Here is a 27,661-nt window from a genome sequence, read left to right as displayed (position 1 = left end):
CAAATGTAATAGGTTTATGCTGCTAAATGAGTTTTTCCTTTACGTTTCCTTTGAGAAACCTAAAAGGATTTAATACAGTAAATATGCATTTAAGACTGGAAATAAGACAAAAGAAACACTTTTTGTAGGAATAATAAGAGATAGAATACAAAAGTTCAACTTGCTTTAAGTTATCAAACTAAATTTAACTTTAGGTCTAGATATATGTATATTTTTAACTCTTAACCTCATTTGTAATTATGCTACACATACAAAATGCCTCTTTAATTGTTTTTTATCAGCTGTGAATCAGTGGTAAAGTGTCTTTGCTCAAAATGACAGAAATGGGACACATCTAAAACACTTACAGAAAGCTAAACAAATAATAGGCTTAACCAAAAATAAATATATTTCTATCCATCTTTTACTAATTAAACAATTAATAGTACTTTTCACATTGGTATGTGACACAGTTCCTATAGGGCCATAAAAACCTTTAACTGGTACAATCATAGTCAATTTACCAACAATATATCATTGTTAGGATCTGGGTTTTTGTATTCTGTTTGTCTTCATGTTTCAGTTTGAGTTTATTGTTTATTTTATTCAGTTATCTTCTTCTTTGTGTCTTTGTTCCCTGTGCCTCAGCCATCATTCACTTCTCCCCAGTCTATCTCCCATTCTCCTGCCACGCCCATCTCCACCTGCCTGCAATTGTCATCACTCACCTGCGCCCACTTACCTCGTTACCCTCCGTGTTTAAAACCCGGTCACGTTCTCTACCTCTCTGCTGGATCATTGTTGTATTCTTGCCTCCCTGATGTGTCATTCTTCTGGTTGTCCGTGCCTCGTCGCCCCCCATGCTCTGTTTGGTTTTCGTCTTGTCTCAGGTCTGTTTACGAGTGTTTAAGTTAGTTAGTGTTGTTGAGTTTAGGTTTCGTTTGCTGCCACATCAGCCGTTTGTTTTTGTTTACCTTTTTCCTGAATAAATTAGTTTCTCTTCTTTAAAATATGAGTCTGCATACTGGGTTTACCTCCTTTACCCCACTTCATGACAATCATTGTTTATGACCCATTAAATAATCACAGTCTCTGTTTCATTTATATATATATATAGCTCAAACTGCTTGGGAGACTAAGCTAAGAGCAGGTCATTCCATTCAAGGAGGAGTTGATGAGTTTTTCTGCTGAGGTTCCTCAGTTTCTGCATCCACAGGGCCACTGCTATCAGCCGCCATTGCATAGCTGCGCACTCAGCTGTGAGTAACGAAATGTGATTCCCTTAGCTTAGCATTGGCCTAGCAGGTGCACTTGCCTGTGAAGAGGCCTGGATAGCATTAGCTTAGCTCGAGCATAGCCTGAGCACCGGTGCGTAACTAATGCACTGGGACCAGCGTGGAGAAGAAGCCCTCTGTTCATCTTCATGGGAAGCCAGCTCTGACCCACTAAAGTTGTGCACCCACTGGATCACCCATGTGTTTCTAATGACCAGTGCATAAAAGAGGATCCGGTTTGATTAATTCCTCCCCTTGTGTTCCTAGCAAATTAACCCTGATTAACTCGGCACTAGCCGGACCCTGCGGCTGCTTCGCTGATTGTAGCTCTAATTGGACATGCATTACTATGGGCAACGAAAGCACATTTTATCCTTCGCTATTGCATCAGTGTATTGTCATAGTGATAATGTCACAGTGATACATGGTGACATTAGTTGGAGTTTGTCCAGAAAACAGTGAGAGATGCAAATCCAAAGGAAAAGTGTGTGTGAATGAAACTAACTCACTCATTTATTGATCTGCAGCTCAGATAAGGACTTAATCTTTGTGAAACCTGACTAAGGTCTCAGTTTCATCTAATGTTAGCCCACTCGTTTGTATATAATTTCATTTTTTATGCAGCAGTAGCCCATTTTGCCAAATGTTTTCCAATTAACGTGTGTGTGTTCTGCACAGGGATGAAAGCTCTCTGTGTTTTTTAGGCGCAGCAATCCAATTTCATTAACAAAGCAAGCTGCTGATAATTTCCTCTAAATGTGTCGGTTTGATGGTAATGTGTTTTAAGTTATGGTTCTGGCCAGCTGCCTGTCGCTCTCCAGGCTCGCTGTGAGGGGCCTGGTTAGGTCCTCTGTTGGCTTCGTTCCCCAACTTGCCTGAAAGACCTAATTCAGTTCTCAGTTAGAGAATTATCTGCCAGAAAACTGGATTTTATTTTGTTTTCTTAAGTCAGCAAAGACTGATGATTACTTGTTACATGCTAAAGAACCACAGCATGAAAACACACACAGGATCTTTTTTTAATGTTACAGAAACTTCCACCCGAAGTCTACATAAACTCACAAAGCTACAAGAATATGGTCAGATTCAGAAACATAGAGGATAATAAAATGTAAGAAGATGTCCAGAGAGGATGTGCATTATGTTCATTTGCTCTAAAAGGTTGATATTTATCACCATTTGCCTCTGAATGTCTATCTATCTGAATGAATTTGTCTGAATGTCAATCAATTTCAAGATGAAACCATTGTTTTGTTTTTTTTGTCTTTATTTTTTTTATAAAAGCTTATCCTAGGTACCTAATCTGGTGTCTCGGTTTCTTTCTTATTTGTTACTTTGATACTTGCCAAATCTGACAAAGCGATGGTTTGATTTTTGGCAGCTTAAACCACCACTTCAGCTAAGTGCTTAACATCCACGTTAATGACATTTCAAAGCACAGAGAAAGAATACTGTGAGCTTGGCTAAAAATACTCCAACACTTTTTTTCCTAGTGTTTACAATTTCCTCTCAGTTATTATTATTTTGACACATGATCACAGTTTGACAGCAACAAGATGAGGATAAAGTGAGCCCAACCCAGAAAAAATGATAAAAACAGCTCCGTGTTTGTTTGTGTTTCTAGGGCACAAAAGGGCATGAGCAAAATAGCTTGTTATGGCCTTGCCCACATAGAAACATGGATTTCCCAAAATATTTTTTGTTTGTTGTTTCTTTAAAAAATGTCTTTTTAAAATCAGCACATTTTCTAGAAATGCTTTCATCCACATGAAAACAATGAAAATGACACAAAACATCGCCAGGCCTGTATGTGGCGGTGCAACACTGCCTTAAAAATACACCAAAAACAGGAAACAAGGCATGAAGCATGTATATAAGGCTTGCATGCTGGGTGCAGAATGTAAAAACAACAACAGCAACAAAAAAAGAGGATACCTTCAAGGCATAGGTTAGATTAGAGGTGGAGCTATGATGTCATCGTTTTTAAAAGGTTGCATTTTGGTCATCTACACAAAAACACAAGATTGGGCTTTCAATGTTTTTTTTCCCCTCCAGAAGTATTTTTTAAAATATATAATTTCAAGGCTGCAATTTACGTGTGAATGCATGGCTGAAACAAGAAATAAATCTTTTGAGTATTTACAAAAATTGTTCCCATATAGACAGCATTGGAGTCTTTCTTATTGAAAACCATTGTATGAGTTTTTTGTTTAAAATCTTAACTTTGGAAAGCATTTTAATACACATTTTGTTTTGGGTTTCTTTATTCACCAAAATCTTAGTTTAAATGTAGACAATAGGTGCAAACACAGCAGAAAAAAAATTCCTTTTTAATAATATCTGGAGTAGCGTGGACAGGGACCCTCAGTGATCTACACCTGCCCTCTTATTTGTTCCTATTTACTTCCTTTGCTAAAGGCAGAACTTGCCAGTCTAAGATTCATATCCCCTATCTTGACACATAGTATACATAAATCCTTCTCCCTACGGGTTTGTGCCAGCATCTGTTCTTACAAACTTGACTTCTCTTGAGCGTCCCTCTCGGGTTCAGACACCATCTGGCAGCAACAGCATGTCCCTGTGGTCTCCTCCAACCATTAGCTTCGTTTTAGTATCACCGTTTGTCTTTTCTAGTGCAGTGGTTTGTCCATCAGCAGTTTGCTTAAGAAATATTTTTACAAATGGGAAATTTAGCACACATGTCCGTTTGTTTAGCAGTCAGACAGCCTGTTGCAGTGCTGCTCAAATGCATGAGCTTTGTTGCTTTTTGCTATGTAGAGGAACTACAGTATGAACATAGTTTGTCACACATCTTCGGATGCTAACTCGAAAATTGTGTTGCGAAGGGAACTGGCTGTGTAATCCCTGCCATCTGTTGAGTAGATCAGATCATAATGACGTTTATGTAGGCCACCCTCCTTTCCAAACACCCCTCTACACACACATGCAGACATCCCAAGAAAAAAAAACTGATACAGTTTAATTCCACCTAAATCTCTCTCCATGGACCTCTGGCTCCTCCCTTAAGTCTTTAAGAAAAAGTCAGAGGCTTTGAGGCAACATAAAGCTGCAAACGCGAATGCTGCAGATTGCCCTCCAAAATTAAACATCTGTTTTGTTATCACCCTCTGCCTGAAGGCAAAAACTGGGCAATAACAAAACATTTTTACAGATCTTGACCTAAATTTTGGCGTGGCAGTAGCTGAGACTGATCCCTAACTCACACTCTGAGTGCTAACAGATTGTGCAAGATCTTTGTTTAAAACTTTGGCATTAACTATTTGCAGTCAACTGTGTCTGTCTGTTAGGTAAAAATACCTTTTTAACCACTGGATGGGTTTTAACAATACTTTTAGAAAGCAATCATTGGATGAACATTTACAACTGATTAACCTTTGGGCTCTGTCTTATTTAAGATGGCCACCACAGCTAACTCATTTTACAAAACACGAAAATGGCAATAATTGTGTCAGTTTTACAGAAATTGTGCTCAAATTTGGTGTAGTTGTAGCTGAGATTCAATTACAGCACATACTATAGGTGTGACTTAATGTGCAATTTCTTTCCTTAAATCGTTAGGATTTACTGTTGAAGTCAACCCCATTTGTTTGTTAGCTATATATATTGTGAACCACTGGAGGGATTTTATTAAACGTTTCAGAAAGCAGTTATTGGATATCTTATTAGTTATTGGACCATCTACAACTGATTAACTTTTGAAGTCAATCTTTTTCAAGATGACCACTAATCAACATTAGCCAACACAAAAATGGATATAACTCAGTCTCTTTTACAGATATTAAGCTGAAATTTGGCATGGTGGTTAATGAAAGTTATTCACAAAACATTGCACAATATCACATGTGGTTGAGCATAATGTTATTTTTGAGGTTTGACGGCTACAAACTTGACATTTCTCAACACAAGATGATCTTGGTTTAAAACTCTGGCATAACAGACATTCCTTCAATGTATGCTAGACATTTTTTAAGCTGTAAAATTACATTTTTTTTTCTTGTCCTTTAAACATCTACAAATGTTTGATAGTTGTATTTTTTCTTATCTTCAGCCTGCTGTCCTTTGGCCCAAATGCCAGCCCTTAATCCTACCAAAGCAGCACAATCAAAAAATCTCTGATGATCACAGCAAACTGTTAGGAAATCGAGGGGGAATAAAGGAAGGGAAAAAAATGAGGAAAGCAGAAGAAGAACCAAGAGGATTAACTCAGAGAAGAGACAGTGGGAGAAAGGAGAAAATGGGGTGGGGGTGGGTGGTGGGGTGGGGGGAATCATGAAGAAGGAGGAAAACAGGGCTGAGGAAAGATATTTAAGAGAAGAGGGGAAGTGTGGAGGTTGAACCCCCTCCTCTCCACCCACATCCCCCTCCATAAAGTCAGCCAGTGTGACAGGATGATGAGATGGAAGGAGGAGATGGGGGGGGGGGGCCAAGGGGAGCCTTTGCAAAGTTTTTTAGCAGCACAGAATTTGTAGAGTTAGAGAGATAAAGGGGGTAAAGTGTAAAACAGAGAGAACCAAAACAGGAGATGTATGAAGGACCTGGACAGATAAAGAATATGTGGAGGGAGATTAAAAAAAAAATGCAATTGAAAGATCTAGCGAGGCTGTTAGCATGGCTCTGCTGGCTTTACACTTTCATTTGTTTTGTGGGGGGAAGAGATTAGTAAGAGGATTAGGAGAGAGATTCCCCCACTCCTCATTCTTTTTCTTCCCCCTCAGCCTTTCTGTCTTCCTCCGATGGGCACACACATTCATGCATCTCACACACACACACATTAGATTGTAATGGCACACATGTGAAGGCTGTGTGTACGGTGACAAAACGAGCGCATCGGGACCTCAAGGTTGTTGTTTTTTTTCTGCCTGATCGATTAGTAAGGTGAGACACAAACCGCCGGAAACAAAGTAAAAAATAATGGCTATGTTTGGAGTCAACCTGCTTCAAGATGGCTGCCACAGCTAATCAACCTTAGCAAACATAAAAATGGCTACAAGTTAGTCAGTTTACTGATGGTGAGCCATAATTTATTGTGTTAGTAGCTGAGAGTCATCCCAACACTTACTCTGAGCGTTAACAGATCACACTATATGCTGACGAAATGTCGTTCTTTATGAAACGCAATTTTTGTTTTAAAGTAATGTTTTTTATCGGAGCAACTATTATCTTGACCCAGACTCACATAACACACTTTTCTGTTCACGTAAAGGTGCAAAGATTTTTTGTTTTTAAAATGTGCATGAAGCTAAATACAAGGTGAGGTTTGACTGTTTTGATCACCCGTCCCGCTTTTTCTGTGTTGTTCAGCTTCACATCTGGTTCACGCTCCGTCTCCCCCTCTGTGCCTCCATCTCTGCTCTGTTCGTTTCTGCTCACTCTTTCTGTTTCTCTGCTGCTCTGAACAGCGCCGCTTTTCTCCCCTTTCTCCCTCTCTCCTTTTAAAACAGCAAAAAGCAATTTCTCTCCCTTTGTCAGGGTGGCTGGTGGTAAGCCCCTAAGTAGGGATTTTCTGGTTTGGCTGGAATGCCATTAGGCGAGCTGGTGATGACGTGCCGTGACTGACGTGTCGAATCTTTTTGATGTTGTGATGTCACAATCCAGCGGAGGCTGGGGTTATGATATTGTTGGCGTCCCCGGAACGAGGGGCTTTAGTGGTCATGTCAGAAGTAAGTCTTTATAAATCCTTTATGGCACAGAAATATTAAGCCTCTTTGGTGATACAGGACAGAGAGAAAACATGATGGAGTGTGCACACACGTACGGGAAAGAAGAGACACACAGTCACAATGCCACCCACCTGCATGTCTAAACTCAGAGACGTGCTGCAGGTGAACAAATACTCCTGGAAGTGTGACACGCCGGCTTAGAAACAATCCTATTGTCAAAGCACTGTTACACACGTTTTTGTTTAAAGTGTAGAAGACATGCACAAGAGACATAATGCTCTTCTGTACGCTGTGTGCTTTACCTGTTTCACATCATGGTTCCAGCTCTTAAAGGGATAGCTCTGATCTTTGAAGTGATGTTCTGTGAAAAGGTTATGAACAGGTTATATCTTACATGTTGTAGATAGCTTATTGTCTGTGAGCCACCACGTTGAAGAATTAGAGTTTAAATTGGACCAGATTAACAAACTATCAGCTAGTCTGAGCGAGGCCAAGACCAAAGTGGATTACTGACCACTTAAAACAACTCGTCTTAAAGATTCGATCACCTTCATGCAAATTCTATCACGATAAACCTTTCCGCTGTCTTTTTGCATTACATGGTTATTTATAAAGATATCTGTGGTTATTTCCAAGCACAAATAGTGTTAGCAGCTTGCTGTAGCACTTCCTGCAGGAATTGCATAATCTTTCTGCAGACTGTAAAATTAATGGTCATGTGAAGATTTAAAGAATAAGAGTTTGTTTTAGGAAAATAGAAATTGACAGTGGTCTTGACTCTGCTCTGACTAGCCTTTAGTTTGTCAACTAGGTCAGAATAAAACTTTATTTTTTCAAATAGATGTTAATTTTAGCTAAAAACTAAAATTAGCAAAAAGACTACCTGAAACCTAAGTGTGGCAAAATGCTAGCTAAAACTCAAAAGTAGCAAAAAGCAAGCTAAAAGCTAAATGTATCAAAATGCTAGCTAAAAGCAGCAAAGCATTCCCTATAAGTGGCGAAAAGCCTTACTAAAAGTCGGAAAAGAATACCTAAAAACAAAAGTGTAGCAAAAAGTTCCAAAAGGCTGGTTAAAAACCAGAAGTAGCCTAAGAAGAAAAAAAGCAGTATGCAGAATTAGTTTGTTAAAATGTAGGGAGAAACATACAGCATTTCCACACGTGTGTGTGCGTGTGTGTGTGTTAAGTCTTATGTTAGTAGTGGGTTGTGGCTCGTTGTTAAATGAAAGCAGGTACGTGAGTGTTAAGGTGGTCCTTTACCTCTGCACCTTTCTTTCCACACAGCACCACCTAGATTCACCCGGACCCCAGAGGACCAAACAGGAGTGCAGGGGGGAGTGGCCTCCTTTGTGTGCCAGGCCACGGGGGACCCGCAGCCCAAGATTGTATGGAATAAAAAAGGCAAAAAAGTCAGCAACCAGAGATTTGAGGTATGGCACCATGAAACTCATGTCCAAAAAAACAGCTTTTTTGTCTTCTGCTGGACTTTTCATTTACCTGTCAGAGAGACAAAAAAAGTGACTGTGGATTAGCTTCCCTCATCAGAAAACTTACTGAAACTTACTGGTTGGTCAGTTTTATACAGGAGTCTATATTCCAATCATAGCTGACCATAAATGGGCTGTAGCATCGATTTTAATAGATACCATGCACAAGTGTTGTATCTAGTTCCTCTAACTAGAAAGAAAGTGGATTTTTGTGTTTTGCTAGCTCTTCACATGTACGGTTAAGTTCTACTTTTATGTGATAAAAGGAATTCCAGATTTTATGGATTTCTGACATTTTTTTTTAGGGGAAATGCTGTATGTTGAGGTGTTGCTTAGCCCTCCTGGAAACTGTGAAACGTTTCATCGTTTTTACACTGAAGACAAAGCTGTTTATTAAGAAAATAATGTGTTTAATTTTTAATAATGAAAGTTGCTGAACATCAGGTTATCCTGTTTCAGGGACTGAGGGTCATGAACTGTGGGTGGAGGACCCAAATGCAGGCACTCAGGAGAACCAGAGCAGGGATTCCAAAAATGTAACCCCAACATAAAGTAACAAGATTATATTTACTGAAGAAGATGATGACTAGGGGTAGTATCTCACTGAGCTGTGTCTGTTAGAGACTAGTTGGCGAAAATAGGTGAACTTTCAGTTGTGGTTTCACTAAATTCTGAGTGTTTTGGGCCATGCCAGATGTGTGGCTTTGTTCTGAGCAGCAAGTTTTAAAACTTGCTGCTTAGTTTCATGTGCACGGCCTGCAAAACTTTATTCTGAGTTTTCCCTCATCATACCCACCTTTGTCTGTTTTGTACCCTCATTTAGTCCCATAAATCTTTTGAACATGTTCAATCTTCAAGCAACAAAACTGCAAGCTTCTGTGGGAAAACTGTGAACATCCACAAACGTTTTGAGTCATTTTGGAGACTCTCTCACCGGTGCCGTTCACCAGCAGTCACAGCCCAGTGAGAAAACACCTGAAATGTATGCAGGTGCAATGATTACCAGTCAAGACCAGCTGGGGCGGAAAAACCAGGAAAAGAATACTCTTAAGAGAGCAGATTTGACAAAAGAGAAAAGGAAAGTAACAAACACGGTACAGAACAGAGCTAATCCTCAAACTAAAGAGTAGACTGAGCCAAGGACTTTGAAACACCAAATGAAAACCAAATCTACAGACCATGACCCTGGTAAATGCCTACTTTCTGAGTCTGTCAACAATCAAAAGAACCATCAATAATGGTTAATAATTGCATCAACTTTTCTTTAAATGAGCCCTTTAGTTGCAAATTTTTTAATAGCAAATTTTTAAATAGACTCTGCATTGAGAGCCGTGATTGATTTTAGTAAAATTGTCATTTCTGTAGGACCTTAAAGAAGTGTACCTTCTTAGACATGTGTGTGAAACGCTATCAGCTGGAACTCTTTCATATGTCCGATGATGGCTCGGGCTACACTTTGTGAGATCCTTATATGATCAGCTTTATTAGTTTCCTGAAGGCTCTAACCTTTGATTTATTTCCCCCACATCACGAGTCCCTCTCAGATCAAGACGGTGAATCAGCCTCGGTCCTGCTCAGTGGCTTTCACCCTGAGCCCAGAATGCTCTCCCACTTTAATAAGTCGAGTTCCCTCACAGGTTTAAGTTCATCTCTTTGTCTTCCTGTTTGCGATTGAACCACTCAAAGAGGTATTTTATTTTTAATCCAAAAATATATGAGCTCAGGCTACTGTGTGTTGTTCTTCGCAGCCCTGTCGGGCAGGACTAGTTGTGGGATTCAGGGTTATTGGATTTCAGTCAACGGGACGCTTGCCTAGGTTTTAAATTCTAGATTAATTTTTTGTGTGTATTTAACTTATGCAAGAGCACTTGTAATATACCATCTAGTATGGTTTATAAAATCAAACGTTAGTATGAATCCAAGAACAGAATAATTATACCAGATTAATTGTTTTCTGCAATTTGTTATCTGCTATGAAAAGGTCCTTCAGAGGAGTGTCGGACTCATGCTACTCAAAACATGCTTAAATGCCTAACCAAGAACTGCTAAAAGGGCTTTAAAAGTTGTTGTTTTTTTCTCTCAGAAAATGGTTTGTCATGTAACTGCAAGCTACGTTAAAGATAAAGCTAAAGTAAAACGGCAACATGTCCAACTTTTCAGTTGCACATTTAAAAAGTGGCAGGAAAATTAAACACAAATTACCAATTGTGTTCACAACTTACTACAATATTTTTAGAACAGAAACACAACTCATTTACCCTACTTCTGCTTTAACACGTTCTCTCGTCAACAGGTGATCGAGTTTGACGACGGGTCCGGTTCGGTCCTGAGGATCCAGCCTCTGAGGACTCCCAGAGACGAAGCCATTTATGAATGTCACGCCTCGAACTCGGCAGGAGAGATCACTGCCTCCACCCGACTCGGTGTCTTACGAGGTGAACACACTTCCACTCCTACAATACACAGATGATCTCAGTAATGACTGTTTATTGTTTGTGTTCCCAGCCCTCCTTTTTCTCACCTGTCCTGATCCTTTTGTGTCCTGTCTGTCTGTTCGACTCTTCATCACATTTGATTCTCCTCTTCTTTCTCCAGTTCAGCTCAGAAAAATAAACATAAAGCAACAAAAATCTCATTAGATTTCCTATGTTTTGTTGTGCTTTCTTTATGATTAATTCTAAAATCGAAGTATTTACTTATCATTTTGGTTTCATTTGTTTGTTTGCTTTTAGTGTTCAACGTAAAAGAAATCACTCAGTTGAAGAAAATTTCTGTTTACCTTCAATAAACATGTACATCTCTGTAGGTGTGCTTTGGAAATACAAAGACAGTTTTCAAAAATGATTCTTCTGTGTTATTACAAAATTTCCGAACCACTGAGCCGGACAATCAGGGTAAACTGACTTTTCTTTTCATGAACCTCAGTGTTTGCTACAGCAGCAGGAGACATCTTTATCTCCACTACCTTCAGCCACACTTCAATTTTCGTCCCTGTGTAAAAAAATAAATAAATCCATATATCTGTGACACAGATGATTATCAGCAGAGTGTTCGCTCTGTATGTGGATGGTGTGAGGCAAAAGCTGGTGGATCCAGAAAAAAAAAAAAGTCATGTGTCTATTATTTTCAAAGTTTCAATGCAATAGATTTGTTCTGTCATATTTCTTGTTTCTTGAAGTGCAGGACTCTTCAGAGAGTAGAGATCAGGGCTAATCTTGACAGCACTAAGACATAAATATGTATATGCAACTGTGAGCCTGGATTCATTGCAGGAGATGATTTATTGTTAGCTTGAGTCCATTAATGCAGAAAGTGATGTTTGTGTTAGTGGAGTCCATTAGGGGAACATTAAGTACCGGTAGTTCGAAACTCAAGAGCGTCTTAGAGAGAGAGAAGTTGCTCAGCTGTGGATAATCACATCACCTGTCTTTGCAGGAAACACTCATGAGGAAAAGGGCACGGAGCCTGTTGTTTTACCACTTTCTTTTGTTTCTTGCCTTTCTGAGGGGCATAACTTCACTTTTCTTATTGTGTTTTTTTATTCTGTTCTACAAGTCCATTACCTCTTACTCTTAATTTTGCTCTTTCTTGCTGTCTTTCATGCATATTCCCTCTTTTCTCCATCTCTTCACATGCTCTTGGGTCCTCTGTACAGCAGCCCCTAAATTATTCACATCAGACCACTCTTTGCATCTTCTGTTCTGTTCCGCTCCATCCATCTAGAGTTTTTTTTTCCTGTCTCATGTGGTTGTCTTCGTCCATGTATGGGCGTGCGTGGATTTGCCTGTCTCTCTGTAGTACACGAGTGCACGGAGGCATACTCAACTTGTGAGTTTTCGTCTGTGTGTGCTCCCGTCCATGTGTCTTTGCATCTATTTTTGATTCTCCTGCCTCTCGCGCCACACGTTTTAACTCACCCGTCATTCGTCTCTTTCTTTATCAAGAGCATAACCACTTGAGCACCTACTCGAACACACACAGGCGTGTTCTCGGTCTAAGACAGTGAGTCTTTATGTAGTGATTAGCCTCTTTCTGTTCCTCTGAGGAGTCATTGTGTTGTGGATGAATAAGAGGCCACCTGGGAGCAGCTAATAGTCCCTGATAGACTGTCAGTCTAAATGTCAGTTACAAAGTACACACACTCCGACACACACATGTTCGCCCACATAGACTCACACAGGCTCTCAAACACACACACACAGTTGTGTCAGTCATGTGTCCTAAAGTCCCCTTTGGCACAGTAAAGACACAGCTTCAGTGACTGACTGCCTGACAGGAGGGATCTGGTGTAAAGGTCAGCTGGCTTAATTACTGATGATTAGAACTAGTCTAATTGAAATCTTGGCTCTCAGTAAATGGCTGTGATTGGCAATGGCTGAAATAATACTGAAGCTTGGAGCAATTATATGCTTAAATATCCACTGAACAGTGAGGTACTCTATAATTCATAGTTCTGTAAAAGCTCCCATATACCTTGGAGGACGTTTGTTAGCACTTCAGCCCGGAGAAAAAAAAAGCACTTTTCAAAAAGTGTTAACTAAAATGCTTTTTAAAAGTTGTTTCAATAAGCAATTTGGTATTTGCTTTGTTTGCTGTCTGCGAAGCATTTGGTGATAGTGCTACAGTGAGGTGCACGTGCTCGTGTACACGTCATACTCATCTGGCATCGCATCTGGCCAAGCACAAACATCTTTATACCTCATTCATCAGTTCAAGCACTAGACAACGTCTTGCTTATTTAACAATGCAGTCTGGTTCCTGTAGTTTTCAATTAATCAAACCAGAACGCTAGGCATGTGCTACTAGCATCCGGCTCTACCTTTGTGGTTTAGACTAATAGATGAATCACGCAGTCTTTACATGCAAGCACCAACAAAACCAGGATTAAAGAGGTCGGAGATCCATCAGTAATACATTCAGCTTAGCTGCCCTTGAGAATGATGAAATATTAGCACTCTTGTTTATTTCATGTGTTGTTTTTATTTTTCACACCAATTATTAAACGCAACTGGTAAAGATATTCAGAAGTCATCAGAGCATAGCTAGAGGGTGGTGAGTACTATTTCTTGAAAGATGACAAACATATTGGTTTGGATTGGTCTTTGCCTAGGCGGTCTTTAAATTGCTGGAGCATATTTGTTATATTTCATCTTTATTTGTAGTTTTTTGTTTTTTTGGTTTTTTGGCTTTAGTTCCCCTTACAAAAAAATCCCACGAAATTCACATGTGATCACATGTGATTCCCATTTTCCACATGTGGTTCACATAATCCACAAAAAAATCACGTTTTCACATGTGGAAATGTGGGAATCACATGTGATTCCCATGTGATCACATGTGATCACATGTGAAAGTCACATGTGATTTTGATGGGATTTTTTTGTAAGGGTCACTGTGGAGTGTTTATGTGGAGTGTTTATGTGGCGAACCAGGAGGTCTTTTGCACAAAATGTCTGCATTTTAACAATGTGTGTTTCAAATTTTGCAAACACACGATGTTTACCGGGTCACATCTGTACACAAATGCATTGTGCACACAAATACAGACAACCAATGCAGGACACAGACTGTTAATGGCTACTGAATATCTGCAAGAGTGCTAATATTTCCTGCTTTTCTCTAAAACATCATCATGCTCAATGGCAGCATAGCCAAATGTACCTCTAAAGAACCTCTGAACTCTTTTGTAGCATGTGTGTAGGAATTGAGTAATTATTTTATTAACATTCTACAAAGAGGATCTGGAAGCTCTAGTTGCACATTATTTTCACCAACAGTGAGAAGCATGGGCTTATTAAAAAACTGCTTTGACCCAGGCATGGCATGGCGTGGCTTGCTTCTTTGTGTTCACATAGCCTGATAAAGCTGTTCTCATCTACATATGTTTTGATTTTTTGTTGTTAGACTGAAATTGGGACCGAATAGCAGACACCATACGATTACCACAGTAACTTTCACAACTTTTTAAAGACTGTTTTCTTTCCTGCTCTAATAAAATCCTGAGTCCTAAATTTTTAAGCACAGTCAAAATCACCATTCAGCTAAGTTTAGAATAATGTCTGTGCTGTGATCAACACTTACTTGCATGATCATCACTTAGAGAATAAATTAGAAGATACATACCTATTTAAAACACTTTCTCTAAATCTGTGGCTGCTGCTGCCGCTCTGTTGCCTTTTTTTTTTTTCTGCCCGTGGCTCTGCTGCTACAAAGGACCATCTGCCTGCTGTTTTTTTTTTTTTTCACTTGACCACAGGGGGGACGACTAGATCTTGGCGTCATGGGGAGATATTTGCAACTTTTTTCTCTTCAAAGCAATAAAAGTTTATCTGTAAAGCTACTGGTTGTTTCACTTGCTTCCCTTTCTTTTTAATTGAGGAAAGGGTTATAAATCAAAATGTAGTCTAAATCAGCAACATTGGCAACATCTGAGTGTGATGTTATGACACCTTGTGTCCTTAAAGGTTCCTCAGACCTTTGCTTGTTTTTGTGTAAGTTAATTTTTTACAACCAAAGTTACTTAAAATGTAATCATTCTTTATTTATATGCATTTAAAAATCAGAAACCACATGAAATATCTGTAAAAATATGTGTTCAGTCATATACTATTTAAGTGAGTATTTCATTGGGCTGCAACTGTTGAAGACTAGTTGGAGAACAGCATTCGAGAGGGAGTCTCTCAAAATGTTTCAAAACATTAGAGGGTTCTTAATTTCCTTTGTGTGAGTCGCCTAAATTTTGAACATGTTTACAGAACTAATTAACTAACTAATTTGTAACTAATTTGCTATCAAAATAGTCTTACAGAAGTCAGAATAGTCTTAAAGAGTCTTAAACTCTTCTCAAAGCTATCCAAAAATTCTAGCGTTGTATTTTAACACCTGCATGGAGGTTTTCCTTCTGTCAACAAACATCTAAGACTAAAGCCCTGAATGTCCATGCCGATGATAAATAATAATTTAATTATCTTTTAAAAAGCAGGCTGAGGTGGGCAAAATGTGAGCGGAGGTGGGCAACAAAATAATGTGCACGGCCTAGAATACAGTTTTGCCAGGCACACAAAAATAGGCCATGATTTTCAAAAACTGGCTTCTCGAAACATGGCCACACAGCTCGCTAGTTACTTGGTCAGAAACACTCAGAATTCAAGGAGACTGCAACAAAATATTTACATAATTTGTTGCAATTTTGAGTCACCAGCTAGTCTCCAACACTCACAGCCCAGTGAGATGTTACCTTTACAATGTAGTTAAAAGCAGAAAGCAATTAAATGTGAAGTAGAGTCACTGAAATTGTGACCTCAGCTACCAAGTGAGACTTGGACTCGTGCTTTTATAACACAGTATTTACAAAAAATGTCAAGTCGCGCAAGGATGCTGTGTTTATAAAATACTGCAGTGATTGATTATGTAGGCATTAATGGTGCTATAACTTTTTTGTTTAGTCTAAGTCAGGCATGAATGAGAGACATAAGTTTGTATTGAAGATGGACATGTAGATATGTGGTTGTAATGCTAAAGTCAGCACATTTTCTGTTCTTGAGGTTTGCAAGTCAAGTGTGATCTTTAGTCTTCCTTGCAGATGGTGAAACCAGACCAGCAGTGTGTGTGGATTACATTATCAGAGTTGCATAAAGAGGCCAGTCTTCGCACCCATTATTGTGAGACCGAGCTGATCTGTGAGCTTTGAAATTATGTGTATTGCTCTAAGTGGGAATGATGAAGCAGGAGCACACCCAGATGAAACACTGTGAAGATCAGAAGGCTCTGTCAACAATGGAGTGTAGGGTTACACGTCTGCCCTGACCTTTGGGGTGTTCAGCAGCACACCCTGATGGATCACAAATACAGGAGCAGCTTAGAGAGACACACTTTCTTTGGTGTTTGCACCTGGCCCCATGATGAATTGTGGACAGTTAGGTATGTGCATGTGTTCATGCGTTTATGTGTGTGTTGAGCCTTCAATACTTTTACTTAGAAATACACCTATTGCTCAGCACATGACTGGATCAGCCGATTTTCAGCTTGACCAACTTAACCAGTCACCAGCACTTGGAGCCAACTTTTTTTGCCAGAACTAAGTGGTTAATTTGCACTAGCAATAGTTTGCTAGCTACATTTGCTAGGAAACCACATTTGGGGATTGAGCAGCAGAGTTAAGTGATGAAAAACTTGCCAAATCTTCTCTGCCAATGCCAAACAACTTATTCTGCTTTTGACTCCTGTTCTGAGCTTCTGATACGTCAGGTGGTGACAATCAGGTGCCTCATTAACATCTGATTATCATCACCTGTGAGCAACCAGTAGTAATCCCATATTTCCACTGTCTGGTACTGAACTCAGTCCTCCAAGATGACAATGATCGCCTTCACGAGTGGGGTTTATCAGAGACTAACTCCAGAATTTGGGAATGGAGAGGATGGAATAGAGGAAGGCATAAATGCGGTAATAAGTTACAAAAAGGGGAACGTGAATTTTCTAAAGAGATATGGCTGTAACATTTAGTCCAAACTTTTTTGTATAGTATAGCTGCCACTTAGAATGTTTCGAATCTGACATTTTTCAAAATCAGTAAATCGGAGCTCTACAAAACCAGAATTAGCCTAGAAAACTGAATCTGGTGTGTCTCTACTTTCCCAAGTAGTACTACACATTTTGTTTTGTTTCTTCTTCTGTTTTGTATCCAGGCAAAGGGAAATTACCATTCCCTGTTGGAAATGCATCATGCTTTAAAAGAAAATGGACGCACATTCTTTCTCATTTTGGACTGAAAGCTTGTTATCGCTGTGCTGTCAGGAGCTAAATATGTCCATAATCAAATGTTTCCTCACTCATTCAATCAAAGCACTGTGATCATGGTTGGGAGTTTTCAGTTTCAGATATACAGAATGGTGCGGTTCCGATGACAAATCATGAATCAGGATTTCACACATCTGTACGGTGACATTTTCATTCCTGTCTTTGTGCTGCTGTACTTGTGCATCGCTTCTATCCAGGATGTGCATACAGGATTTTCATGTGCCCATCTGTGCATGCAGGATGTTATGCCCTCCCACAAGCAAATACATATTTGCAACTTTTTATTGTCCAAATGAGTGGCTTTAGAAAAGTAGCAGAGAGAGAAAGGGAGGCGTATGATCTCAGGGAGTAGCATTCTAACTGTGCATTTTTCAGTGCAGTGTCCCACCCCAGGTAGATGAAATAGAATGCATTATTCCTGCCAACAAGGGGCTGGCTTTGAAGTAAGTGTTTGCATAATGAAAGCGGAGAGAATCAGGATTGTTATGCTGTATAAAGTCCCTTGTGCTCTTTCTCCCTGCCGTTTCTATTTCACTCTTGTTCTCTCCGTTTTTCCTTTCTGCCATTCTTTCTTTGTCCCAGTCTGTTTCGTTTCTTTTCTTGCACTTTTGCCCTTCTTTTGCACCGTTCCTCTTTTCGAGATGCGCTCTTACACAAACACCTTCTCATCTTGTTCTCTTAGTTTATTATATCCATGTTTCCATTTGTCAGCCATCGTGATTGATTGAAATCGGAGCTGTTAAAAGGCCACACACGCACACCGTTGAATCCAGTGTCTCACGACCCGTCGGCTACGGTTCGATGGGCTACTACCAGAATTAGCATCTCCTTGGTGAGGTTCAGTGCTAGGATTTCCCGTTAATGAGGTTGTGTGTGGTGGAGGGGGATAAAGTCACAGGGGATCCTGGGTATAAAAGAGAGAGAGATGGTTGGGATTAAAATAAACTGCCTTCTAGATCAAATACAGCTCATGCACGTGCAGGAACACTCACTCTGTGCTCATCTCACTTTTCCTTACTGTGTCACTTTAGTATTGATGACTAAGGGGTCTAAAATTTTACCTCGCTGTTTCAAACTGCAGACTTGAACAAAGTTATGAAGTAGTTTTTGAAAACTAATTTTTCTCTTGACCTATTTGATTCCAGAGCTGGATAAGGTATTTCTTCTTTTTTTTTTTCTTTATCGAGTTCTACAATCTTTGATCTTCGCAGTCTCCCTTCCTTTTTCTTTAATCTCTCTTTTCAGGTGAATGCAGTCCAACCTCTGCCTTTGATTTTTCGTATCATTGTGGAATGGCTCTCCGTGTTTGATTTTATTGCCACTGCTGTCTATGAATTCACATGTGATTTACCATCCCCCAAAGGTGCAAGTCTCAGCGGACAAGTCTTTATTGGTCTCACCCCGTTTGATTTTATGCGAGAGCTGAACTTCCCAAGAGCTCTGTGTGAAAAAGACAGAGCTCCATAAAGTGCAGCTCATTTGCTCCTCATTCCCGGCGGAATAGCGAATTGATTTTCACTTGATTTTTATTCGAACAGCAGTTGCCTAAAGCCTTAGTGAGACTGTCAGGTAGAGTGAAATGTTACTTGTTCTATTTGACCTCAGTATCAAACTCTTCATTGGTATTTCTCAAGCCTTTTGAAACACATATACAGATTTAAATATGACTCCTATGTTTCTTTTAAAACCTTGTAGAAAAAAATTATCCAACTGTTTTCGAATTGATTGAGATCTGGTTACTGCTGAGGCGTTTGAGTACAACAAGCTCGTTCTCATATTCAAGTAGCCAGTTTGATAGGAGTTTAGTTTGGGATGTTTATCCTGCTTAATGTAGATTTTAGAAGGCAATATAGTATGATTATAAAGGGAAAGTTGGCAGTAACAGGTAAGTTGGCTGTAGAATTTATGCTCAGTTAGTAAAAAGGGATCGAAAGCTGGTTTTTTTTGTTTTTTTTGATTGCTCCCTTCTGTAGGAGCCACAGCAATTGAACTCGCACAAATGATTTGGCAATTAATTGTTTAATGCTGGATACCCTTCTTGACGTAACCCAGGCTCAAACCTGCAGCCTCAGGATTACAAGGCCGGTTTCTCTGACCACAAAGCTACCACTGTCCCAATAAGGGATCCAGAGTAATCTCATTCACCAATTCACCTGCCTACCAGAACAAATAGTTTATACAAGAGGGGATATATTGATGCTTTTTATAAGTTTTAACACTGGCATCTGAAAGTAAGAGCAGAAAGCAGGTCTCTCTGAGGAGGCAACATTTACCCAGACTTCCTCTGGGTGAACCCATGTCAGCGTATTGGTTTTATCATATAAGAGGAGCCCAAACCATGATTTGTTGCTGCTGAATCCTTTCTGCTTTGTTTTGAGAGATGTTGTCTTGCACTTAACAAGTGGGCATTGGCATTACTGCTGCTCCACCAACTTATTGTTCCTCTCATCAATATGCTATTTGTCTTTTTTTCGTTCTTCTCTCCTAGATTCAGTTGTAAATGAAAATTCTTGTGGTACATGAAATTTTAAAAACACTCCAACTTGAAACCAATCTATGTTATAAGTCACCTAAATCAAAAGCTCTACCTATTATGATTCTTGGTTTAAACATCAGTAGATCATCTTGATCTCTAAAGAAGTCACCATTGAAAGTAAAGCAGGTGTTTGCTGATTATATTGACTACTGTAATGAGTCCCACTTGGGTTGCACATTAAATAAAAAACTTTGCATCATCATAATATCAATAACATATCAATAACAATATTGCAAAGGACTGCTTGGACAGCAATAAATCACAGGCTAAAATGTTCCAAGTGCTGTGCATTTATATTCTGCACATCAATAATATATTTAGCCAGTCCAATTGTTTCTCACTGTCTTTGATACCTACACCCATGTTAGATTACAGAAACAGTGATGCTAAAGTGTACGGAAAGTGTTGAAAACATAAGGTTTAAAAAGGAGAAGTAGTGAAAAAAAGCAGATTTGACACAACCAATATCTTCATGACATTTACCAATAATATCCCATTTCCTATTGATCTGAAACAGCTCGAAAACCAAACTGCTGTGCTTCACTCTTTAAGTGGAGAGGCGAGTTTGATGAAAAAGCTGAGACAGGAAGCTCTGTCCTACCAGGTTCAAACTTTAACTTGTGTGTTTAATCTTTTCCAGAGGACCAACTCCCCCCAGGGTTTCCCACCATTGATATGGGCCCCCAGCTGAAAGTGGTGGAGCGTTCACGGACCGCTACCATGCTCTGTGCCGCTAGTGGCAACCCTGACCCAGAAATTACCTGGTTCAAGGATTTCCTGCCGGTCAACACGTCCAACAATAATGGACGAATCAAGCAGCTCCGTTCAGGTAAACACTGGTTTTAGCCCATTATTCCTCCCCTCCTGAATACCTACTTTTATTTCTTCCTCCAGGGTATGTCCTTCTACCCCATTATGTTTTACCCCCGTCTTGTCCCCACTCTGTCTTGTCCTCTTAGTCTATTGTTTTTACTTTTTACGTCCCACAATTTGGTTTAATTTTTTCCCCACTTCAACCCCTTTCCCTATTGCTCATCCTGTCATGGTCAGTGGCTGTTTTTCAGCTGCCTTTCTCTGCTTCTGCTGTTTTATGAGTTGGCTGTGTATGATTGCCAACCCCTCGAAACTCTTCAAGACCTTTTAAAGCAAACTCCAAACTTTTCTCCAGACTCTTTGAGGACTTCCTGTGCATATCACCATCATGAAATGTTAGATCGTTCATTAATGAGCTCTTGAAATGAAACCGAGAAGCATCAGTTCTCTCAATATCTCTAGTTAAAATTCAGTATTTTTATCTTTGGTCACTTTACACTAAATCTAAGTGATGTTGGTATGTACTTAAGGAATGGCCTCTTTGATGTATCTCACTGCTGTGACTAAACTATCAAATAACCTTTCATTCTTCCTTATTTATTGCAAAGTGTCTGCTTGAATGTAAAACTGACTTCCTGAAACTGGTTTTATGGGTTTTAAGGAATTACATTAACAGAATGTTAAACCAACTAATTTTCCTGAAAGTGACTGCCAGTCTATTTCAGCCCACTGTTTTTGATAGCCACAGTAGTGTGTACAGTCCCAACTTGTCTTAAAGCTCCCTCCCTGCTCCATCCTCCCTTTGCCTCCAGGGATCAACTCTATGCCCCAATTCCCTTTTTCTGGTAATCAGAGACCCAATTTTCTGGCTTCATTATGGATAACAACCTCTTTGTTTCTGTCCCTGTTCAGTTTTTGTATCATTTACCTTAACCCTCAGTACTTTACACTAGATCTTTTTTATTGCAATTTTTTTTAAATAATAATAATTTTCTCATAGTAAATGTTAAATAGTTGATATGTTTTATATATAATGATTACAAACTACACACATTACCAAAAAAGTTAAGCACCCAGATGGAATGGTCCAATTTGGACCTAAATTTGTACACATGTAGATCAGCAATGGGTATGTAAATGATATAAAATGGAAAGAGCTGGCATGTCTAGAACAGGTCGCAGAGGGCAAAGTAGGGGCATCACAAGTAGAGCAAGAGCATTATCAGACAGCTGCCAGAGCATCTGACAGACAGTCAAAACAGTGAGTGTAGGTCACCAGACACAGAGGATGCCTTGTAGATGCATTAGCAACATTACCAGCATTTGATGGAGCTTGATAGGGGTCACATTATGGGTTTGTTTAACCACACGTGGAGGATTGTCATATTGTGCACCAAGCAGTCTTACGATCCACCCCTGTGAATGAGACACTTTACAACACCTTATGTCATTCTGCACCATATCTGGCAAACTAAGGGTTCATCGTTCCATGTGTATGTTGCTATTAACATTGGAGCAGAGACGGGTGTGTTTGGAGTGGGTCTGTAACTAGGAGGCAAAGACTAGCAGCATCATATCATGTTTAGCACTGAATCTCAGTTCCTAATAACCACAGATGAACTTTGTGCGTGCATATGGCAGTACCAAGAGGAGAGGACCAATCCTTCCAAAGTTGTGAAGAGACATGCTGGTGTTACTCCTGGCATCATGGTGTGGAAAGCCACAGAGCGGGACTTCTAGTCACCTCTGGTAGTGATTCAGGGGACCCTGACAGCATGGTGCTACATCACTGACATCCTGTGACCACGTCTCACCCCCACCGGAGACAGTATTCTGATACAGTTTTTCAACAAAACGACCCCTGTCGATGAACTTCTTGTGTCATATTGAGGTCCTCTTGTAGACAGCCAGGTCCCCTAATTTCCCCCAGTTGAACATGTGTGGGATAAGCAAAAATGTAGCAATTTGCCAAATCTCAAAGGCCAGTTACCTCAGCCAACCTGCTGTAAGAGAGGATCCATGTTGTAACACTTTGTTCTGTACTGAATCATCGATTGTACCGAAATTTGAGGGGTGCCACACCCTATTGACATAGCAACAAGAGTATGCCTATACTGCCAACTCTGTTTTTCATTTGATTTGATATGTAACAATAGAGTACGGTCACATGATCTGTCAGCATATGCGGATGCATTTCATTTCCACCACTCCATCTGGGTGTTCAACTTCTTTTGTCAGTGAATGTAGTTTTTTTATAAATATTTTTAAGTGTAAAGTTATGTGTAGCAAAGTTCTGTGGAATTCCTCTACATTTTCAAAATGTTTCAACTAAGTCAACACGTCTGTGTAACCAATGGTCCGATTATAATGCCATGTCTATGCTGTTCTTTTCTCTTTGTATCTTTTTAACCACAGAGTCCTTTGGTAAGTGCTTCTGTTCTGAGGCCCACACCCTCACTGTCCACATTTCTACTTACTGCTCACTAATGTTGCTACTCTTGCTGCTACTGCTCACCTTTACACTTACTGCAGTGTTATTAAAATGCATGGCATGCATTTTACTAACAGTCAAACACAATAATAAAACAAAGATCAACACTGTACAAACACACATTTATCTCTACCTTATGCTGGTTAAAGTTCAGATGATACCAATAGGAAACACACACACACACAAGAACACACATCCCCAAGTGCAAACATCAACACTTATCTCTGTCTCACCCTCACCTGTGCACCTGCAGCTTTTCCACACCCAAAGGATTATAATTTGCTCCTCACACTCACCCGTTTTACTTTTCCACTCGTTCACTTATTCAGTTATTCTCTCCCCCACTCACTCTATCATCCACTCACCCACTAAATCTCTCCACTCTGTTGTATCAAGTTACCGGTCAATAAGCCAGACTGCAGATAGGTTTGCCTCTGGTGGAGCCAGAGTCAAAATCGATCAATGGTGTCCAGGTTTTTAGACTACCAGAGGCTAACTGTATATGACCAAAGCAGGTGACTAAAGAGCAGAGATAGGCGTAGTTTGGCTATGGATGGTTTTAATTTTAAACCTACAGTAGGTGTGACAAGGTTAAGCAGAATTTAGAATTTAAGAAAAAAATCCACTTTTTGGTACTGTTCATCAGTTTTTTAATAAATGATTAGTTATTTAAAGGTAAAGGCACAATAATAAGCACTTTTGGCTGCAATCCCTCTATACTTGTATATCCTTTAGAACTTACCTGTGATATAAAAATAAGCATGAGTGTAATTTCTTTTTCTTTTTTTTTGGTTACCTGAAATCAAAATGTCCTTCAGGCATAATCAGTTGACTAGGTCTGTTTAGGGACACCTTTCATTTTGAACATTATTTTGTTCTTGCATAAAGTTTGCGTAGGATTAAGTCTGGGTCAAACTGAGGTGTTCTGTGGATAGGATAGGTATACATTTGAATGTCAAGAGGACTTCAAGGCTCTCTGTTTTTAAAAATGATTAAAATTTCTTCATTTCCATGATATAGTCATCTCACACAAGCCTTCCTCAGAGAGTCAAAAGACTGAAGAAAGTGTAAAACTCATTTTGTGATCTGTAGGCTGGAATGCACAGCTAGTAGGAACTAAAGACATCTACTGGACGGATTAGCAGTGCATAAATATGCAATTCATTCAGGTAATATCGATTATCCAATGGCCAGACACTTTTTGGATCACCATAGCCGCAATCCATCTTCATTCCAAGCCTTTGGGATTGATCATTTTCCTCTTTCCAATAAAATGGGAGATAAGATTAGAAAACTTAACCCCTAAGGAAGGCTTGTTTGCCTTAGTCTTCTTCATTTTTTTATTTTTAATTGTTAAAGAAAATTGCTATTCTGTATAGTTTTCCCCATGTTTGGCATTTTTGTAAAAAAGATGTCCATTTCTTTGTTTGGTTTCTTTTGTTTGTTTTTTTATTTGGTTTGTTTTTAAAACAGGCTGGGAGTGGATTTAACAACATGGCCATGAGCTGTGTAGAACATGATGTAGACCCAATACAAAGAAAGATCAACAATGATGAAAATCTTAATAAACATATATTTTTTTTACTTTAGAAGCCATTAATGTACTACATTTATATTATTACATTTACACATCATGCTCACAACAGGGCTGGACCTGGTTTTGATCCATTTGGAAGACAAGTGCAGTTTCAAACTCAGAGCATGTACTTAGAGTCACCAGTCAACCTCTTAGAGACCACTTCTAGCAACTAGAGCCACATCTGCCCTGCTGCAAGTCAATGAAGTCAATCAATAACCAATCCCCTTGAAGCTCTATCACTGTCTGTCACTCTATCTAAGACCTGCTTTTCTCTTCTCAGGCCTATTCTGTCTTTATTTATTATTCTGTCTTTTTCTTTTATGCCTCCACTTTTTCTCACTTTTCTAAGGATCTGTATTTTAAGTCTTCCTCTCTAATTTGATTCTCCTCTTCGACAAGTTACTTCCCCTCTCCCCCACCCAAGCCCCTCCCTACCCTTATCCCCGTCTCCTTTTGTGGTACTAACATTTTCTTCTTCTTCTCCTTCTCTAATCTCGTGCATTCATTGCCCACTCAGGTGGCACGCCCATACGAGGTAAGACTGCTGGGAGGACCAACATTTCACAGTGGCCTGACTCCTTTTCAACCTCTGCCTCCTACTTGTCTCGCAGATCTGAAAAGCAGTTCTCGATGGGTTTATTAATACAGGGGTTTTAAGACTTCGCTGTACTGATAACACTCATCTAACAGCTTCAGATGTGCTGTAGGTACAAGAGGAGGAATTGGAGTTAAGCGAAAAAATTCAATGTACTATAACTTTCGCCTACCCTCTTGTCATATTTCATCCTTACGTTTTTTTCATCTCAACATTTATTCTATAACACAAGTGTCCATTGCTTCTTACCTCATACTATGATCTGTTTTTGGTAATTGTTGGTTTGAAACCCCTTGCCATTCTGGCCACCCATCTGCAGGCTACAGGCTGTTTGTTTGGTTTTTTCTTACAAAATCTTGTATTCCGGTGCCGTGTCAAAGTGGGTGCATGTACAACATATTGTTGGAAACCATCAAAATCTTTTCATCGACTTATCAGATTTCTGAACACGAGAGCATGCCATTTGTACCACCTGAAGCAGGGCTAAATTGAGACCTCAGAGCATGCATTTGTTACAATGACATGTCAGTGGAGACATGAGCACAAAAACAAAGCAATGTTTTATCAGCCACCTTTTAGGAGCCCCTGGACGTGCCTGAAGAAATAGCTGTGAAAAACATTGATTTATTGATGCTATTGTTATTAAACATGGGCCGAGACTTGACATACTGTATCCTAATTAGTTAGTAGTTGCATCTATTGAAACAAAAAAGTCAGTTTTATTCATTCAAACATCTTTTAGTCAGTCCAGGGTCCAGGTAGCACTTAGAGTGATTTGAAGGTTAGAGAGGGAAAACCTCGGCTTTCAAAAGAAACTAAAATCAAACATCTAATCCACATGCGTTTATAAAATCTTCCAATTTATTTGGATGCAGTTTAGGCCCCAGCTACACAACTTTAGATAGTTTTCAAGGTGGACATTTTGTGTTGCATTTTCAACTCTGGTCCTCATGCAAACAGTGCTTTTGGTGAGGAAAAACTGATTTTTAAAACCAGTTTCCAAATCTGAGATTTTTAAAAACTCAGTCTTTAGTGTTTCAATGACGACTGGACAAACGGATTTTTGGAGAATTGCTGATTCGCAGCTGATTTTGTGCATGCTCACTATTATTCTTGGCGCTAAAATACAAAGCAACAATGGAGCCGTTTTTAACGGGGTTTTTTTCTTTGTCTGCCTCGCTTTATTCCTGATTCACTCAGGCACCAAAAAAGTAATTACCTGAGATCTTGCTGTTTCTTTTTCTGTATTTTAATATGTAATTAATGTGGATGTTCTTGCCCCCGTAGTGGTCTGGCATGGGTATTTCGGCATTTTTTACCTAATTCCTGCTTGTCATCTGAAATAAAACTTTTTATTAGTTGGAGAAAAATACCTGGACTAGTGCAGGCGGGGTCTCAGGCATATTTTCCCAGAATGGGAAGGGGTTAAAATCATTAAATCTTTTACATTCAATTTCTTTCCAATTTAAAGCATGGTGTGTTTAAAATTTGGGTTTATTTCTTTGTTGCTTTAAGTTGAGCTAAAGCATCCTTACACTTATTTCAGTTTGTATATGTATATTTTTTTTCAACTTTTTTTTGTGATTTGATTTTTTCTCCATTTTCTTTTGCTTTTTTTTTTTTTTTTTCTCTGAGGGTCACGCCCTAAACGTGTCCCGGCCTCTCCCTCTACCTTGTCTGTATTTGCCCAATCAAATGTCCCAGTTTTGTTTTCCCTCCCAGCTGTTACTCACTCTGCCTGAATACTCAAGATGGCCAAGACACACAATCTTAGTGTGCTCATACTCTCAAAAACAACCTGCAAACACACACACATACTTCATCATGGCTTTTTATCATCACTTTTCTTTTTTCTTTTATTTTTTTCCTCCTTCATTATCAATAAAAAGCCCCAAGCAACCACTTTTTTGATAAAGTTTTTTCTGGGCGCTTTTTTTGCCTTTCCACGCCATCTTTAAAGAACCTCTGGTTGACTTTTTTGACAGTTTTTCTATTTTCAGGGAGCGAGAAAGCGTCAGTCCCTTCCCAAGGCTTTGCGTATGTCGTTCTTTTTTTTTTTTTTAAATCTGTTGGCCTTGATGGAGACTAATGTCCTTACCTCCCAACTGGGTGTGTTTTAAACTGACATCACACTCCTGATCCCACTGGTGGATCTGCAAGAGTTGTTGATATCTTCTTGCCATGGCAATATCTTTGTCGAATCTTATCTTTGCAAACTAATTTGCTCTTTAATATAACTACATCTCAATTTTCAGCCAAGACTTTTTTTTTTCAAATACTGTATTTGTGACTGGATTTTTTTCATATTTTGGCTACTTTGTTTGTGTGTTTCTGTCTTGCATGAGGACAACATTTTCTGTTTTTGTGGGCGTTGTATCTCTCTTTTTTTTTTTTTTTTTTTTTTTTTTTTTTTTTTTTGTATTTTGTT

General features: G+C 39.3%; 1 protein-coding gene across 18 annotated transcripts in view; it reads left to right on the top strand.

Annotated features, from left to right (window-relative positions):
- The window catches only part of LOC108241532 (receptor-type tyrosine-protein phosphatase delta), a 241,498-nt gene that overhangs the window by 154,909 nt on the left and 58,928 nt on the right, over nucleotides 1–27,661 (top strand). For 7 of the 18 annotated variants that reach the window (XM_037974801.1, XM_037974796.1, XM_037974799.1 and 4 more), the window contains 3 exons: nucleotides 8,218–8,363; nucleotides 10,714–10,855; nucleotides 20,396–20,584. In XM_037974801.1, coding sequence (XP_037830729.1) covers nucleotides 8,218–8,363; nucleotides 10,714–10,855; nucleotides 20,396–20,584 — 477 coding nt within the window. Of the gene's footprint in view, nucleotides 1–8,217; nucleotides 8,364–10,713; nucleotides 10,856–20,395; nucleotides 20,585–22,983; nucleotides 22,993–25,155; nucleotides 25,174–27,661 lie in introns of all 18 variants that reach the window. The other 11 variants (XM_037974792.1, XM_017425738.3, XM_037974797.1 and 8 more) reach the window with 2 other exon arrangements.

Source organism: Kryptolebias marmoratus, linkage group LG3 (assembly GCF_001649575.2).
Source record: "Kryptolebias marmoratus isolate JLee-2015 linkage group LG3, ASM164957v2, whole genome shotgun sequence".
Taxonomy (NCBI): Eukaryota; Metazoa; Chordata; class Actinopteri; order Cyprinodontiformes; family Rivulidae; genus Kryptolebias; species Kryptolebias marmoratus.
The sequence above is the reverse complement of the archived record's forward strand: the minus strand, read 5'-3'. Positions and strand labels throughout refer to the sequence as shown.